Below are 13,642 nucleotides of genomic sequence, written 5' to 3' on the forward strand. Positions count from 1 at the left end.
CACACACACACACACACACACACACACACACACACACACACACACACACACACACACACACACACACACACACACACACACACACACACACACACACACACACATACACAAGCGCATCCTTTTGCTCTCTCTCTCTCTCTCTCTCTCTCTCAACTATGCCCAGATAGTTTCGCTCTTCCCCCAGCTCCTCTGGGACCCCTTCTCTGTGTCGTTAATCAGAGCTCCTCAGCTCAGCTTCTCTCTCTCTCTCTCTCTCTCTCTTTCTCTCTCTCTCTCTCTCTCTCTCTCTCTCTCTCTCTCTCTCTCTCTCTCTCTCTCTCTCACACATTCTGTGCCCCCCTCCACTCCTCTGCAATGCATCCACACCCCCATCCATCATAAAACAGTAGTGAAACGGTGGGTCGGTGTGTAAGTGCAAGTGTGTGAAAGTGTGTGAGTCAGGTTCTGTGTGTGTCAGCTCATGTGTGTGTGCGCCTACAGCGCACATGTCCTAAGCAAAAATGAATTGAGACTTTACAAGAAAAAAAAGCAATTAGGCCAGGGCTTTGCCCTATCATTCACCGGCTAATGTATCAGAGGCAGAATGAATATTATTAACAAACGGGGAGGGTATACCGCTCTGTAGACTTTACAGCCAGGAGGTAGGAAGAGAAAAGACTAATGATTGTGACGAAGTAACCCTGAGTTGAAGGGTTTTAATCACTTGTAGGCTTTGTGGTTTCACAGTTGACATGCTCTTTATGATAACGTTATTGCTCCCAGCTCTCAGTCACCGACATCCACTGAACACCAGTGGGAAAAATCAAATGAGCCATTATCGAACATGGACAAGGATGACTGGGTACAATGCTACAAGATTACTCATTCACCGGGATGTGCGACTGAAGGCCGCAGGGCTGAGCGAGCGGCGAGAAAAAAACTTGTGAGTCAGAGAAATGGAAACAGTGATGAACAGAGGACAAAAAGACAAATTATGAGAGAGGAGGCACAGGAAAAGGTCACAGAGACAAAAGTGCAAAGTGCAGCGGTGGCAGTGAGGTGGAGCATTGATAGACAAGGAGGAGCAGGCAGGGAAGAGAAGACATGAAGGAACAGCATAGGGTCAGTGATGCAGAGAGACCAACCATTTGCACCTCCGCAGCAGCTAAGCAGAGTGCATTTGACTTCTGTGTGAGTGTAGGGCAGAGAAAGTGTGAGAGGGAACCTATGGGTTCACACAGCAGAGCAAAGGTTGCAGCTTTCTCAACTTCTGCTCTCCTCCAGTGTTCACCAATGTTCAAAAGTTGCATCTCTGCGGATAAGCCTGACAGTAATGTGTATTATCTTCAATAAGGCAACCTCTTTATAGCGGTGAAAAGCCTGTACTTTCTTAATGCTCTCACCATAAGCTCTTGTTACATTTGTCGACATTGCTGAGCTCTTAAAAGAAAATCTGATATAATAAGTTACTCAGGCAAGACGCTAAATATTGAGATAAGCTCAAAGTGACCCTGAACAAAAATATAAGGTCAATCTGTTCCAGCCTCTTTCTGTGTTACAGTCACAATTACTGGAGATTACTGCTAAATCACTTCCACATGGGCTCAAGGAAAACTTTGCAATTCCTCCCACAATACATGTTGAAGTGACTTTGTTTGGACTTGAATCCACAGGGGGAAAGCGGAGAGGAGCCTTAGGAAGTAAAGGGGAGAAAAGCCTTGGAGCTCTGAGGGCGATGGGAGAGATTTGAGGGATGGGTGGTGGAGCTTTATGTATAAAGATTATTTTTAAACCATCCTGCAAGCATCAGTTTCTTTCACAAGAATGTTCTGTTCCAAGATCTGTCAAATTAGAAACAAATGTTGTGGGTAAAACCGCAGGAGATTTAAGAAAACATTCTCGTAGTTTCACAATCCACCACCAAAAAAAAAAATAGAGAGTTTGACTCAGAATGGGAGTTAAATATTGAGCATGCAAAGAAAGAAATGAGATTCAACTTCAACATCAGAGCAAACAGAGGAATGCTGTAAAACAGACTGTTACAAATACATGTGTATTCAAAGGAGAAAACTGGAATGAAAGAAAGAGACTGTGACATGTGCTTAATAAGAGCTCGCTGATTAATTGCAGGAAAAACAAAGATGGGGGTTCTGTTTCTCTTGATAATGTGTGTGGGAGCGGGAGCATAATTTTCAAGGTAATCAGACTCAAGACTTATATTTTATATCATTTTTCAAAAATCTTTACCGTTTGGATAATGTGAGATTTAAATGGCTTTCATTTGTATTATTACTTGCTGCGCGTTGGAGAAGCGAGCCGTTGTGTGGTTCTCATCCATTTTTTTAATGATGTGTTTCGATGGTCTGGGTACCAATGACAATGAATCTACCTTTTTTTTTTTTTTTTAACTTGGTAACAGTAATAATGCAACACTTTGTAAAATGAAATAAAATGGAATTGCTTTGAGAGTTTCAGCTTTTAACCATGCGCTAATGTTGTAAGCATTAGCAAAAGACAGGTTTGGAGTGTTTAAGGAATTTCTTTGTGGTTCACATGAAGGTACATACAGTATCACAGGCTTTACTCAAGCACAATACAATTCAGTGGGCATTAAAGGTGCAGGCCACAATGTTGGAAAGCTCCTCCCCCTCTGTCCAAAGCCAAAGCTTGAATGTGCATCTGATATAAAAATAACACCCCCTCCCCACCAAAGCAAAACAAATGATAGCTGATGTGCAGCAACGGTCGGAGCCAAGCAGTCGTAGGCACTTTAGGCAATTAGGCAATTCTGAGCAAAATAGCAAATGGACCTGATTCATATAATGCTTTTATGATGGAGTAATTCCACACTTTACAACATCAGTTCATTCCTACACCAATGAAACAGAGCTGCCATGCAAGGCACGAGTCGACCATTGGAAGGAACTAAGTCTATATTCAGACTGCAGGCATAAGTGACCCAAAACCTGTACTCGATTAGTGAAAGACAGTTTGAAGAGCACAAATCAGATTTTTTCAAATCCAAGCCAGGCCACTTTAATATCTGATGGTCATAAATCTGATAAGTATCTGATATTTTGCAATGCGGCCAGACCGCATTTATTTGACCTTTACATCATTGAAATGTGATAAATGTCACAATTCTGCCTCCCAGGAGGAGCAGCAGGGGGTGCCTGCGTAGTCACGTATTACCTCAGCACCTCTTTTGTGCACCTCTTCAGTGTTACATCCAGTTCATACTCTAACTGATAGAAGTCACATTTATTGTGTAATATGTACACAATTCAATCAGATTTTTCCCAAAAATCTAAATTGTGCATTGAGACCTGCAGTCTGAACACTTCAACACATGAACAGGTATAGCCTCGGCATTGAACCGACAACCTCTCGATCAGAAGACGACTCCTCTACCATACAGAAGGCAACATTTCTTTCTTATTTAAAAAAGCACTTTGTTGCTTTAACATTAGGTAACCAAATAGATACAGTACAAGAGGTTTGAATTGGCACTAGATCTAGGGGAAGAATCGTTGTTTCAGCAACACTGATGGCAAATCTCAGCCTGACATTTTAGAAATAAAGATAAGATATGAAGAGAAATGAGAGAAGAAGTAATAGTGAGCTAAGTAGAAGAACAGTGTAAACTGGCGTGGGACTGAAACCATGTTGATAGTTGTAGCTTTCATGGACCTTTGTGTAAGAATGAACTCATGTTTATTCATACTGATGCCAACTGATGGTTTAAAATGTTAGGATGGATAAATATATGAATTTTATTGTGTTATATGTCACACATTTTGTAATTTGAAATACTGAAAGCAGGTTCATATAATTAGGCTTTCTATTAAATGTAGTATTTAAATAAAGATGGTAAATTTGGATAAAGTTAAAAGAACGGCAAAAGAAAGTAAGAGCACCTGCTAGCACCAGCACCGCAGCCCATTATACATTGATTTCCCAGCCTTTTGGATGTCGTTGAACTCAAATATTCTGTTTGTGAATTAATTATTAGATATACACCCTTAAAATCTCCTTTGAAAAGTGGGTGGGAATTTTTTATCATGAAATTGCCTGCTCAACTTTTGACAGGATTATAACACAGATTTTAATGTTTTTAATATCAAAGAATTTTCTGTGCAATTTGTTTTGAAAATAACGATATTCTAAGATAAATTTGTGGCTGGTGTTTGGCTTTGTCCATTCATAGGATAACATAAAACGGTTTTTAGATGGTTGTAAAATGAAGGTCAATTTCGAGTTTTTCTTGTTTTGCTTAATAAAACAGTTTCTTAGAAAAACAATCCAGAGCCACTGGTCATAAACTCAGGCTGGCGTATACCGGCCTTGCTTTTATAGGTGGCAAACGCTACTAATCCTTCAGTGTAATATTTGCTTAGTCCAAGTTATGCTTTCCTGGAGCCTAGTTATGCATCCCCTCTGCTCCCCGCTTGTGTATTCTTGGTCCTTGATGTATTCCTGGCTCAGGAAGCAACTTTTAGTGCCCCACAAGGGCTGAGCAAGAATTGACAGTGTGTGTGCCAGGGTGAGATCCAGAGGTAGAGGGCCTGTTTTACTTTCACTGTGTTTGTAAGGTCACTCAGAGTACATCTGTATAGAGTGGGAACTCACTCGCTTTCACTGTCACAACCACTCACAACAGCAATCTGTAATGCTGTTATGTGGAGCACTGTGTCCCTTTTGTCCCTTACGCGCACGCACATACACACAGAAGCAAAAAAAAAAAAAAACGCACACACATGCAGACCCACACTACGTACACATGAGATGTAACCTTTCACATGACAACAAATGAACCGGTGCAAACACACATTAACATAATTTTAGCTTCTAATTGCAAGAGCATGTGTTTCTCATAAAAAAAAAAGTTGTTGCAGGGTTTTTATTCCGCTCGCCTGTCAAACAATTCCGCCATGTTTTGAAATATAATTGTGGGGACTGTAAGAGTTTCAAAACCCAAACCAAAACATCGCTGAGATCCTGGTTTCTAATGTTTCTAATTTGTTAAAATATGCTGAGTGACAAAAGTAGAAGCCTGACCTGCCAAAAAAAACATATCCGAGGCCAGGCCATGTGGAAGTACAGAGACTCTTTTTAGAATCAAGATCAATGTAACCTTTGTTAGATGAGAAAGAGAGTGTGAGAGAAGGATGGGGAGGCAGAGGGACGACACACAGCAGAGACAGAAGGTTCATGTTTGTGTACATGTTTATCACTCCTCCATCCCCGGTGCAGGAACATGGGCCAGGGGAAAGCAAACTGTGGCTTGTGGATCCACCACAGGGTTATACATTGTTGTGGTGAGGTGAAGATTCCCTGGATTCCATTAAACAAATGTGTAAAGGCTTATTTTCCTAAACTGTCAAATGCAGAGGAAGAGAAGGGAGATTTTAATCATGTACGGATGGAAAGTATATACCTTCTTACTTCTCGTTTCTTTCCTTTTCTCTCAGGCTGGACTGAGAAGGATGTGTAACCCCCTCCTCATCCCACACTTCTAACCCCAAAACTAACATAACAGAAAAGGGACTGAGCAGTGTGTGTGTGTGTGTGTGTTAGCGGAGGGGCTGGATGTGGGGGCAAATTCATATGCCTGAAGAGCATCTCTCTCTCCCTCCCTCCTTCCTATGTCTCCCCTTCCCTCTACACGTATCTGTTTCTCCAAAGAATAACATACAAACCCTCTGTGAAAGGATTCATGGTTTATTAAACCTGAGGTCTCTTTCCTGTTTTAACACTGAGATGAAAAAACAAATATCATCGCTTGTTTTCTCTCCCCTTGGCTCAGTCCACTATCTATCTCTCTATCTGTGTTCTTAAAAGTTTCTCCTCAACCCCCCCCCCTCCATCCTGGTGAAATCTGTCATTTTTAAAACAGTTTTTCCATATACTTTACCCTGAACTTTTCTTAACATTGTCTCATTTCAGATCTCTTCTTTCACTCTTGGACACAAATCAACCACACAGCCCATTAAAGCAGAGTGTGTGACCAATGAATGGGTCCCACTAGTTTAGACCCTGTGTGAGCTGGTGTGTGTGTGTGTGTGTGTGTGTGTGTGTGCGTGTGTGTGTGTCAGTGTTACAATGAGGGCAGACTAGGATAACTCAGGGTAATGTATTGTCCTGGGCGTGCACCCTGACAGTTCCCCCTGCCAGTGCCTGGTCATTCATTATTGCTAATTTGACATGTTTACGGACCCCCTTCCTAACGTTACATACTTAAGGCAATCGACTGACCTTAAATGGAAACACCTACAGCCGTGCGGCATGTCAATACCAGATGAGGATGTTGGTGTATGTGTACTCTCTCTCTCTCTCTCTGTGTGTGTGTGTGTGTGTGTGTGTGTGTGTTTGTGTGCGTACGTACCTGCGAAGCAGTGCATCAATACTGAGTTAGTGATTAATCTGGAGGAGCAGGTGAGTTATGTCTGCAAATACAGGCTCCAGGATTATCTGAGTGAATGTGTGTAATGCAGCTAAGAGGTGAACAATTCAGATTAATACAGTGTGTGTGTGTGTGTGTGTGAGAGAGAGAGAGTGTGCGATTAGACCTTCTGAGAGATGATATCTGTTTTGATTTCCCTCACACTCCTCCTAATCGCTCCCTCGGTTTGTGTTTTTTTTTTTTTTTTTTACACATTCAGCATTTGAATGCAGTGCCATTAAACGGCCAGTCTTGCGTTGTCCTCTCATAGATACACAACATTAATCACCAATTAGCTTGTCTTGTGACTGGCCACCTCTCTCATTAGAATATGATAGAATATAATGGTACTTAATGATGCTTAGAAAACATAATTAAATGACTGAGCTGTAGAACATGTGGAGGAACCGTGCTGCATCAATCAAAGACGGGCCCTGTCAATCCAAGCGTTCGTCGAGGGTGTGCGAAAAAGAGTGTGTGTGTGTGTTTATGAATGTGTGTGTGTGTACGTGTGTGTGTGTGTATATGTGTGTGCGCGCGCCGGAACTACTGGCCTCTTACACGACCTCATTAGGTAGAAATGAAGGGTGGATGTGTCCCCATCACAGGACGCCATTGGTGCTTCAAACTGTGAATGACATTAATATGGGACCGTGTGCCTCTGTGTGAATGTCAGTTGGTCTATCTGGCTGCGCTGGGACAGAAAAAAGGCTATCTCTCCCAGATATCTGCATCTAGCTCTAATTAGCATGAGAATAAATGGAATAAATAATCCATATTATTTATGGTTTTGTTTTAATCATTAATCAACATAACAAAAAGCTTGTCTAATGTGTTTGGTGCAGTCGCCACTGTACTGTCTGTTGAGGGGAGGAGGCGAGATAGAGGAAAGGTATAAGAGGAGAAGGGAAAAAAGCTTATCTTTTATTTTTGTTGGTTTTTCCCCCTCATTTTAGTAGAACAATAAAGATAAGTGTTCTACATGCTTGTTTAACACGCACAGTTTGACGGCCTCCCGTCCTCCCTCCTCCCCCCTTCCCATGTCTCTGCAAGCAGTAGTGAAATCCATCTCTCTATCTCTATCTCTCTGACATCCATTACATACCCCAGCACATCACCTCCCTACTCATTAGGGCCAACGCACAGTAAATTAGCAGCAGCAATTACAGGGAATATAAAGCAGAGGCTCTGCTGGGCTCCCTCTGACAGGTACCACACAGATCAGAGACAGACAGCCGTAGTGGCGAAGGATAATTACTGTGGGAAACGACCACACACCCTTCCAAAACGAAAAAACCTCCAAACGTTGGCGCACACTCGCTGAAAATGTCTTTACTAGAAGGCATATGCATGCATACACACATGCAGATAGGTGTTTTGTGCATAGGTCTGCCTCCTTTCTGAAACCCCCTACACTACACTACACACACACCCTTCCTTTCTCCATTTCTTCCCCTTCCTTTCTTTATCCGGGATCCCCATGGGGACTCCTGTTTTTCTTTCAAATATGCTTCTCCGCTCTTCCTTCCTTCATGTGTCCATGCAGGGAGGAGAATGAGAAAAAGGAGATGGAGAAGGAGAAGAGTGAGGAATGTGTGCATTAATATATTTCATTAAGCTACTAGTAGCACAACAGAACCTCTCTTGATGTGTGAAGGCTCTGCGGGCTGCAGTATCCACTGACGTTCTCCAGGAATAGTGTCTTTTATGTTGCATCTCCTGAGGGTTCTGAGGTCTGCTGGCTCCACGCTGCCCTCAGCCTCCCACTACTATTGTCCTCCTCCCACTCTGACCAGTCTATAGGCCTTAAAACTGCAGGAAATAAAGAGCAAAATGGCTTCACCTTTTGTCTATGTGGATTTATGATTTATGAGTGTGTGAGCTTATGTGTGTGTGTGTGCAAAAGTGTGCATGTGTGCTGCTCTGGGAGTAGAAATCCCAGATGCAACCCAGCACTGGTGCATGGCTCGCTAATCCAAAACATTAGGCTTTAGGACTCACTTTTCTTAACACAAAGAGTGCAGATTTCTTAACTAAACATCTCACTTCTCAATAAAGCTACTCTTCCAAACACGTCAGTGTTTGTCTGCAGTGTCAGCAGAGTCTGCCATCAGATATACAAGATGAAAAAGTGCCGGTGCAATCAAAACCTTTGATCAATAAGTTCTTAGTCTACACCAGTGGTTCCTAACCTTTTTTGGATTGTGACCCCATTTTGATATGAAGAATTTCTGGCGACCCCAAAGACGTTTTTTTTTTCTTTTGTTTTTTCTAGAATTTGTTTTTGATCATGTTTGAGCTCAGATTTTTTTTTTTAAACTGCATTTTAGTTGAACTAGTTGAACTGCATTTATATTTCACAAAGGGAAAGTATAGACATATCTGTTTAAGACTGTGTTGTTTTTATTAAAAAATAAATAAAAATAAAAAATCAAATACTAATTTTTCAGAAATTTCAGGCGATACAATTTAGACTCCAAGGGACCCCACATGGGGTCCCAACCCCAACTCTGAAAAACACTGATTTAGTGGCTCCTGAATAAGTTGATTTCTATAGTTTCTATCTATTCTGGTCATCTCACGCCAGAGGTGGGACAAAGACTGACACTTTATTTGTTAATTTTCCACTTTTTCTCTCTCTCACTCAAGTATCCCCTGTAATGCTATCTCGTACCCCTATTTGAGAAACACTGGTATACACCAAGGCCTTCACACTCTCCCCTTTGGCACTACGGAAACCGTCAATAACTGTAAAGACCCTATAATACTTGGAGGTCAGCAGAATCCTAAGATCCGCTGTTTTCATGATCTAATCCAATTGTGGCTACCTATAATTAGATATGCAAAAAATAATAATTTTCTGCTGATGACCGGGTATGCAAATGATGACTCAATTATGGTGGGCTGGTGCCTTTGCAATTAATAACCTTGGAATCATCATTAACTAATATGTTTAGGAGGAAACTTGTCAGGCTAACCATGTTCACCATGCCATCAGTAATGCATTAATGAATTAGATTCATTATAGGAAGGAAGGCTGGGGGGGGGGAGGGAGGGAAGCAGGCCCCACTTCTGACCTGTGAAACTGGTCAAAGCCAAGCCCTCATTTCTAATCTTTCACTCATCTTTGTGAGTCTGACATTTTCACACATGAAAAAACTCTTTTGAAATGTGGTATTGTTTTTTTTATTTTTTATTATTTTTTTATTATTACTATTATTTTAAAGAAGCGACACCTGACAAAGTCACAGACAAAAGGTAACTTTAATTCAACATTGTGAGAGTCCAAAAAGTTATCTTACAGCTCAATTTTCATCAAAAACAATAACAATCTATACAGTAGATTTTTTTTTCTTACCTCATATCTTAGAGCTGTTCAATGGATTTTGCAGTCAAAGACAAAACAGAGGAAAAATAGACACCAGCTATTTTGGTTTGCATCTTTTTTTTTTATGTTTGTTTGTTTGTTGTTGTTTGTTACCTAAATACAAAACTTTTTATTACTATCACTGATACTCATGTTCAGGTTTGGAACTTTGCTTACAAAGATGCCATTGTATGACAACAGACCTCTGTAGTTCATTTGAAACAGATACGTTGTGGCCCCTCCTGCTTTCGGCCCAGACCGACACAGGCACATGAGCCCCTGAAAAACCCCTCGTCTGTCAGCAGGCGCCTCTGGTAAAAACGCTCCTTTCTACCCACTTCACAAAACCAAGCTCTAGAAAAGAAAAGCAGAGAGAAAAGCCCTATTCTCTGTCCAGCAACAGCTTGAAGACACACAGTAGACACGAAAGACTACAGAAATGGCTGATATGGGCCAAGGAGTTGCCTTTTCATGCAATCCCCACTTGGTCTCGTCCTGTTTATCTTGTAATGAAGCCGTATTGTCTGAAGGCTAAAGCGGGGAGAGATGGCTTTTGGGATCGGCTGTCGGACACAGGCGTCAGCTTGCTGACTCCGTGTGAGAATAAAATTGTGCTGTGACTGTGCTACGCGTCTCTGTACGGCAATAAAAAGGACACCGTGTCGTCATTCTACAGCGATCCTTTGGGTAATGACAAGTTTAACCGTCATGCCGTCGAAATGATTCCATCTATCAAGAAACGCTACATAATGGCTACGAGAAAAAAAAAAAAAAAAAAGAAGACAAAAGTGTCTCTGTGAAGACTGTCGTGATCTACGCTCGGCTGAAAAAGCGCACCACTGCTGCGTTATTGTACAAGTGTGTATGATTGGTTGAGTTATGGCTCTTTGTTTCTAGTCTTCACCACCAAAACTGTTCGGTTTGTGCTTTGTCCCAAAGTTCTCATGAATTCTTCTGTGGCAACAGACAATTGTGGTGAGGGTAGAAAACTGTACACATGATTGAACAAAGAATGGGTTTGCATTGTTAAGGCATCTAGACTGCTGGTAAAGATTACAGTGGCAGGAAGAGAAAAAAAAAATAGCATACAGATACAGTATGTAGGCAGGCATAAATAACACAGGAAAAGAAAAAGGAGGGGAGGAAAAATAGAAACCAAAAGTAAAAAAAAAAAAAAAAAAAAACAGAGCAGTTTCTTAGATCTCTTGGTTTCCACACACATAAAAAAAAGAGTCACTCAAAAGAGGAGCCCATGCATATTATCAGTTCAAGAACAGTATCAATCTGAAAGCCTCAGAGTCCAAACCAAAAGATATAGATTTACAGTATATATTAATGTGTGTTTAAACTCTTAAAAAATCTACCTCAAACAAACACTCTCAATAGGATGCTACCTTTTCGCCATACAATAAACATTTTCATAAAGAAAAAAAGCAAACTGTTTTATTAACTTACAAATGATACAAAAATAGACAAGCGCATGATTTTAAATCAACAAATTAAAGCATGGTATAGTGATTTCAAAACAATCAATAATAATAATAATAATAATAAAAAAAAAGATTTGAAAAAGTCACATTTAAATAGTGAGAACAAACAGTCAATGACCAAGCAAAACACAGTGAAACATGTCCGCTTACTGTATTAAACTTACACAATACAACTAAACAAGGGTGAGAATCAATGTACAAATACAAGGGATAAATACATTATTTATAGAATATTTTACAGAAATCCCCTTTTTGTATCCAAATCTATGTTTCTCATGTTTAGCCGATGAGATATTGACAAGACACTAAACCTAGAAGCTGCCTTAAGACAAATGTTTTCATTTTAAACCAAAGCTATTGCAAAAAAAAAAAAAAAAAAAAAAAAACAACAAAAAAACGTGAAATGAAAAGTTCAACTATTTTTTTTTATATATATACAAAAATATATCACATATATCACGCTTTTCTTTTAATTTGACATTTGCTAGACTCCTGCAGTACAGTGCTGGCTGGACGCACACATCCTCAGGCTTTTCAAGTTTTCACTAAAAGGTCAATTCAGGCTAAATCTTTACCTTTTTTTTCTTTATGTGACCAGCAGGAAAGCATATTGCAAAGAGCTCAATCCTCACAGTTTTGTTAAAATTCAAACCAAGGAACCAAATTACATAAAAAATAAGAATGTGTAGCATAGCTCCTAATGTTAAAACAGTAAAGGATGATTCTTATCGTCCGTTTTTCTTTAGGTTATCAGATAATTAGCAGCAAAAGTCAGGGTGTTCCTTTTTATGATTTACAGTAAGTCTGTTTTGTTTTGAGCTGTGTTGTTAACGCTTTTGTTCACTTTGGGTAGTGTGTTGTTTTTGTGGGGTTTTTTCTTTCTGAGCAGCCTAAGCCAGATAAAAGAATCTTTTGCTGTGACAGAGACTGCGTAAACTTCACGGTCAAACCAAGACTTCATTCACTGTTGTTTGTGCGAGTTAGACGGCGAGGGGCCTCCAGTAATCAAACCCAAACGTTACAGGCATAAACAAAAAGATAAATAAATGCTCCTTTCATGAGGTCAGTGTCACACTGTGGGCAAACTATCAGTCTCTGTACACGCTGCGGTGTCGGAGAAGCTACACTAATTCAACCAAGAGGGAAATAACATCACAAAGGTTGGAACTGTCCCATATTTTCCTGTCTCCCCATCCCTTCTGATGAAATCCCAGTTGAAAGGCCTGAGTTTCGCAGAGTCTGGCGTCTCCTTCTTCACTTCCTCCAAGTTCAGGTTTGGCGTACAACCCAGACCATGTCAGACTCCTGCTACTGTGTCTTTTCCTATCAACGTTTTCCAAATCTACAGCGATGCCCTACATTGGTGGAACGATCATCCCAGGAATCGCTGTTTGTGAGAAAAGGTGAGAGACGGAGCGAGAGGTGGGAAGGAGGAGTGTAGAAAGAATAAAAGGAAGGAGGGAGAGAATGAAAGAGACGTCAGTGGGGTGATTGTTGGGTCGTATCCGTCATCACAGCAGTCATATATGGAATCAGATTTGTGCACGAAATACACAAGCAAATATTTGTTAATCACAAGCAATAAACAAGACTATGTTCAAATGTCTAAAAAAAATAAAACAATGTTTGCACATCCTGCCTTTTTGCTTGTGCTTCCTTAATTTTTCTTGCGATTCTGACACAAACGATCCCTGTGGGTGGAGTTATTAGGAGTGCGTCCACAGCCCAGAGCAGTTTTAAAAGCCACAATACAGTTTATTATGCACGATGTGCTGTTTTTACGCCCTCGATTTTGGTGTCTGCTCTGAGCGATCTCGTGTAATTAAGGTGGCCAAATAACACCATAGTTCTTCTTCTTCTTCTGTTGGTTTCATGCAGTGTTTGGGTTAATACTCCCCCCCCCCTCCCCCCAAAGATAGATAGCATAGACAGATTAATGTCTGGGACACTGAGCTGTCCTTCAAAACTAACCAATGAGGACCAGTGTTGGGAACGTTACTTTAAAAAAGTAATTAGTTTTAGTTACTCACTACTTAGTTAGTAATTGAATTACTCTATACTCTATAACAAAAGTAAATCAAAAGCAAGGAAAGTAACAATTTAAAAAGTTGCTACATGTCAAAGAATTCAGATTTTTTAGATGCGTGTGTCGTGAGGTGCTTGATTAAATTGGAGTTGCTTACAACGGATGTCGACAAAGTGTTCGCTCTTGGATATAATGTAACGTTTAGGGCGTTGTAACGGTGTAAAAAGTAATTAGTCAGATAACCCCCTTACTGAAAAAAAACCCGCCGTTACCTAATGCCGTTATTCCAAACACTGATGAGGACGCACTCCTAATAACTCCACCCACATGGGTCGTTT

General features: G+C 40.6%; 1 protein-coding gene across 4 annotated transcripts in view; it reads right to left on the minus strand.

Annotated features, from left to right (window-relative positions):
- Positions 1 to 11,741: 11,741 nt before the first annotated feature.
- The window catches only part of ebf1a (EBF transcription factor 1a), a 66,170-nt gene continuing 64,269 nt past the window's right edge, over positions 11,742 to 13,642 (minus strand). For all 4 annotated transcript variants that reach the window (XM_028459539.1, XM_028459537.1, XM_028459536.1 and 1 more), the window contains one exon: positions 11,742 to 12,665. In XM_028459539.1, the coding sequence (XP_028315340.1) occupies positions 12,634 to 12,665 (32 nt within the window). In that variant the 3' untranslated portion in view covers positions 11,742 to 12,633. The remainder of the gene's footprint in view (positions 12,666 to 13,642) is intronic.

Source organism: Gouania willdenowi, chromosome 10 (genome assembly GCF_900634775.1).
Source record: "Gouania willdenowi chromosome 10, fGouWil2.1, whole genome shotgun sequence".
NCBI lineage: Eukaryota > Metazoa > Chordata > Actinopteri > Blenniiformes > Gobiesocidae > Gouania > Gouania willdenowi.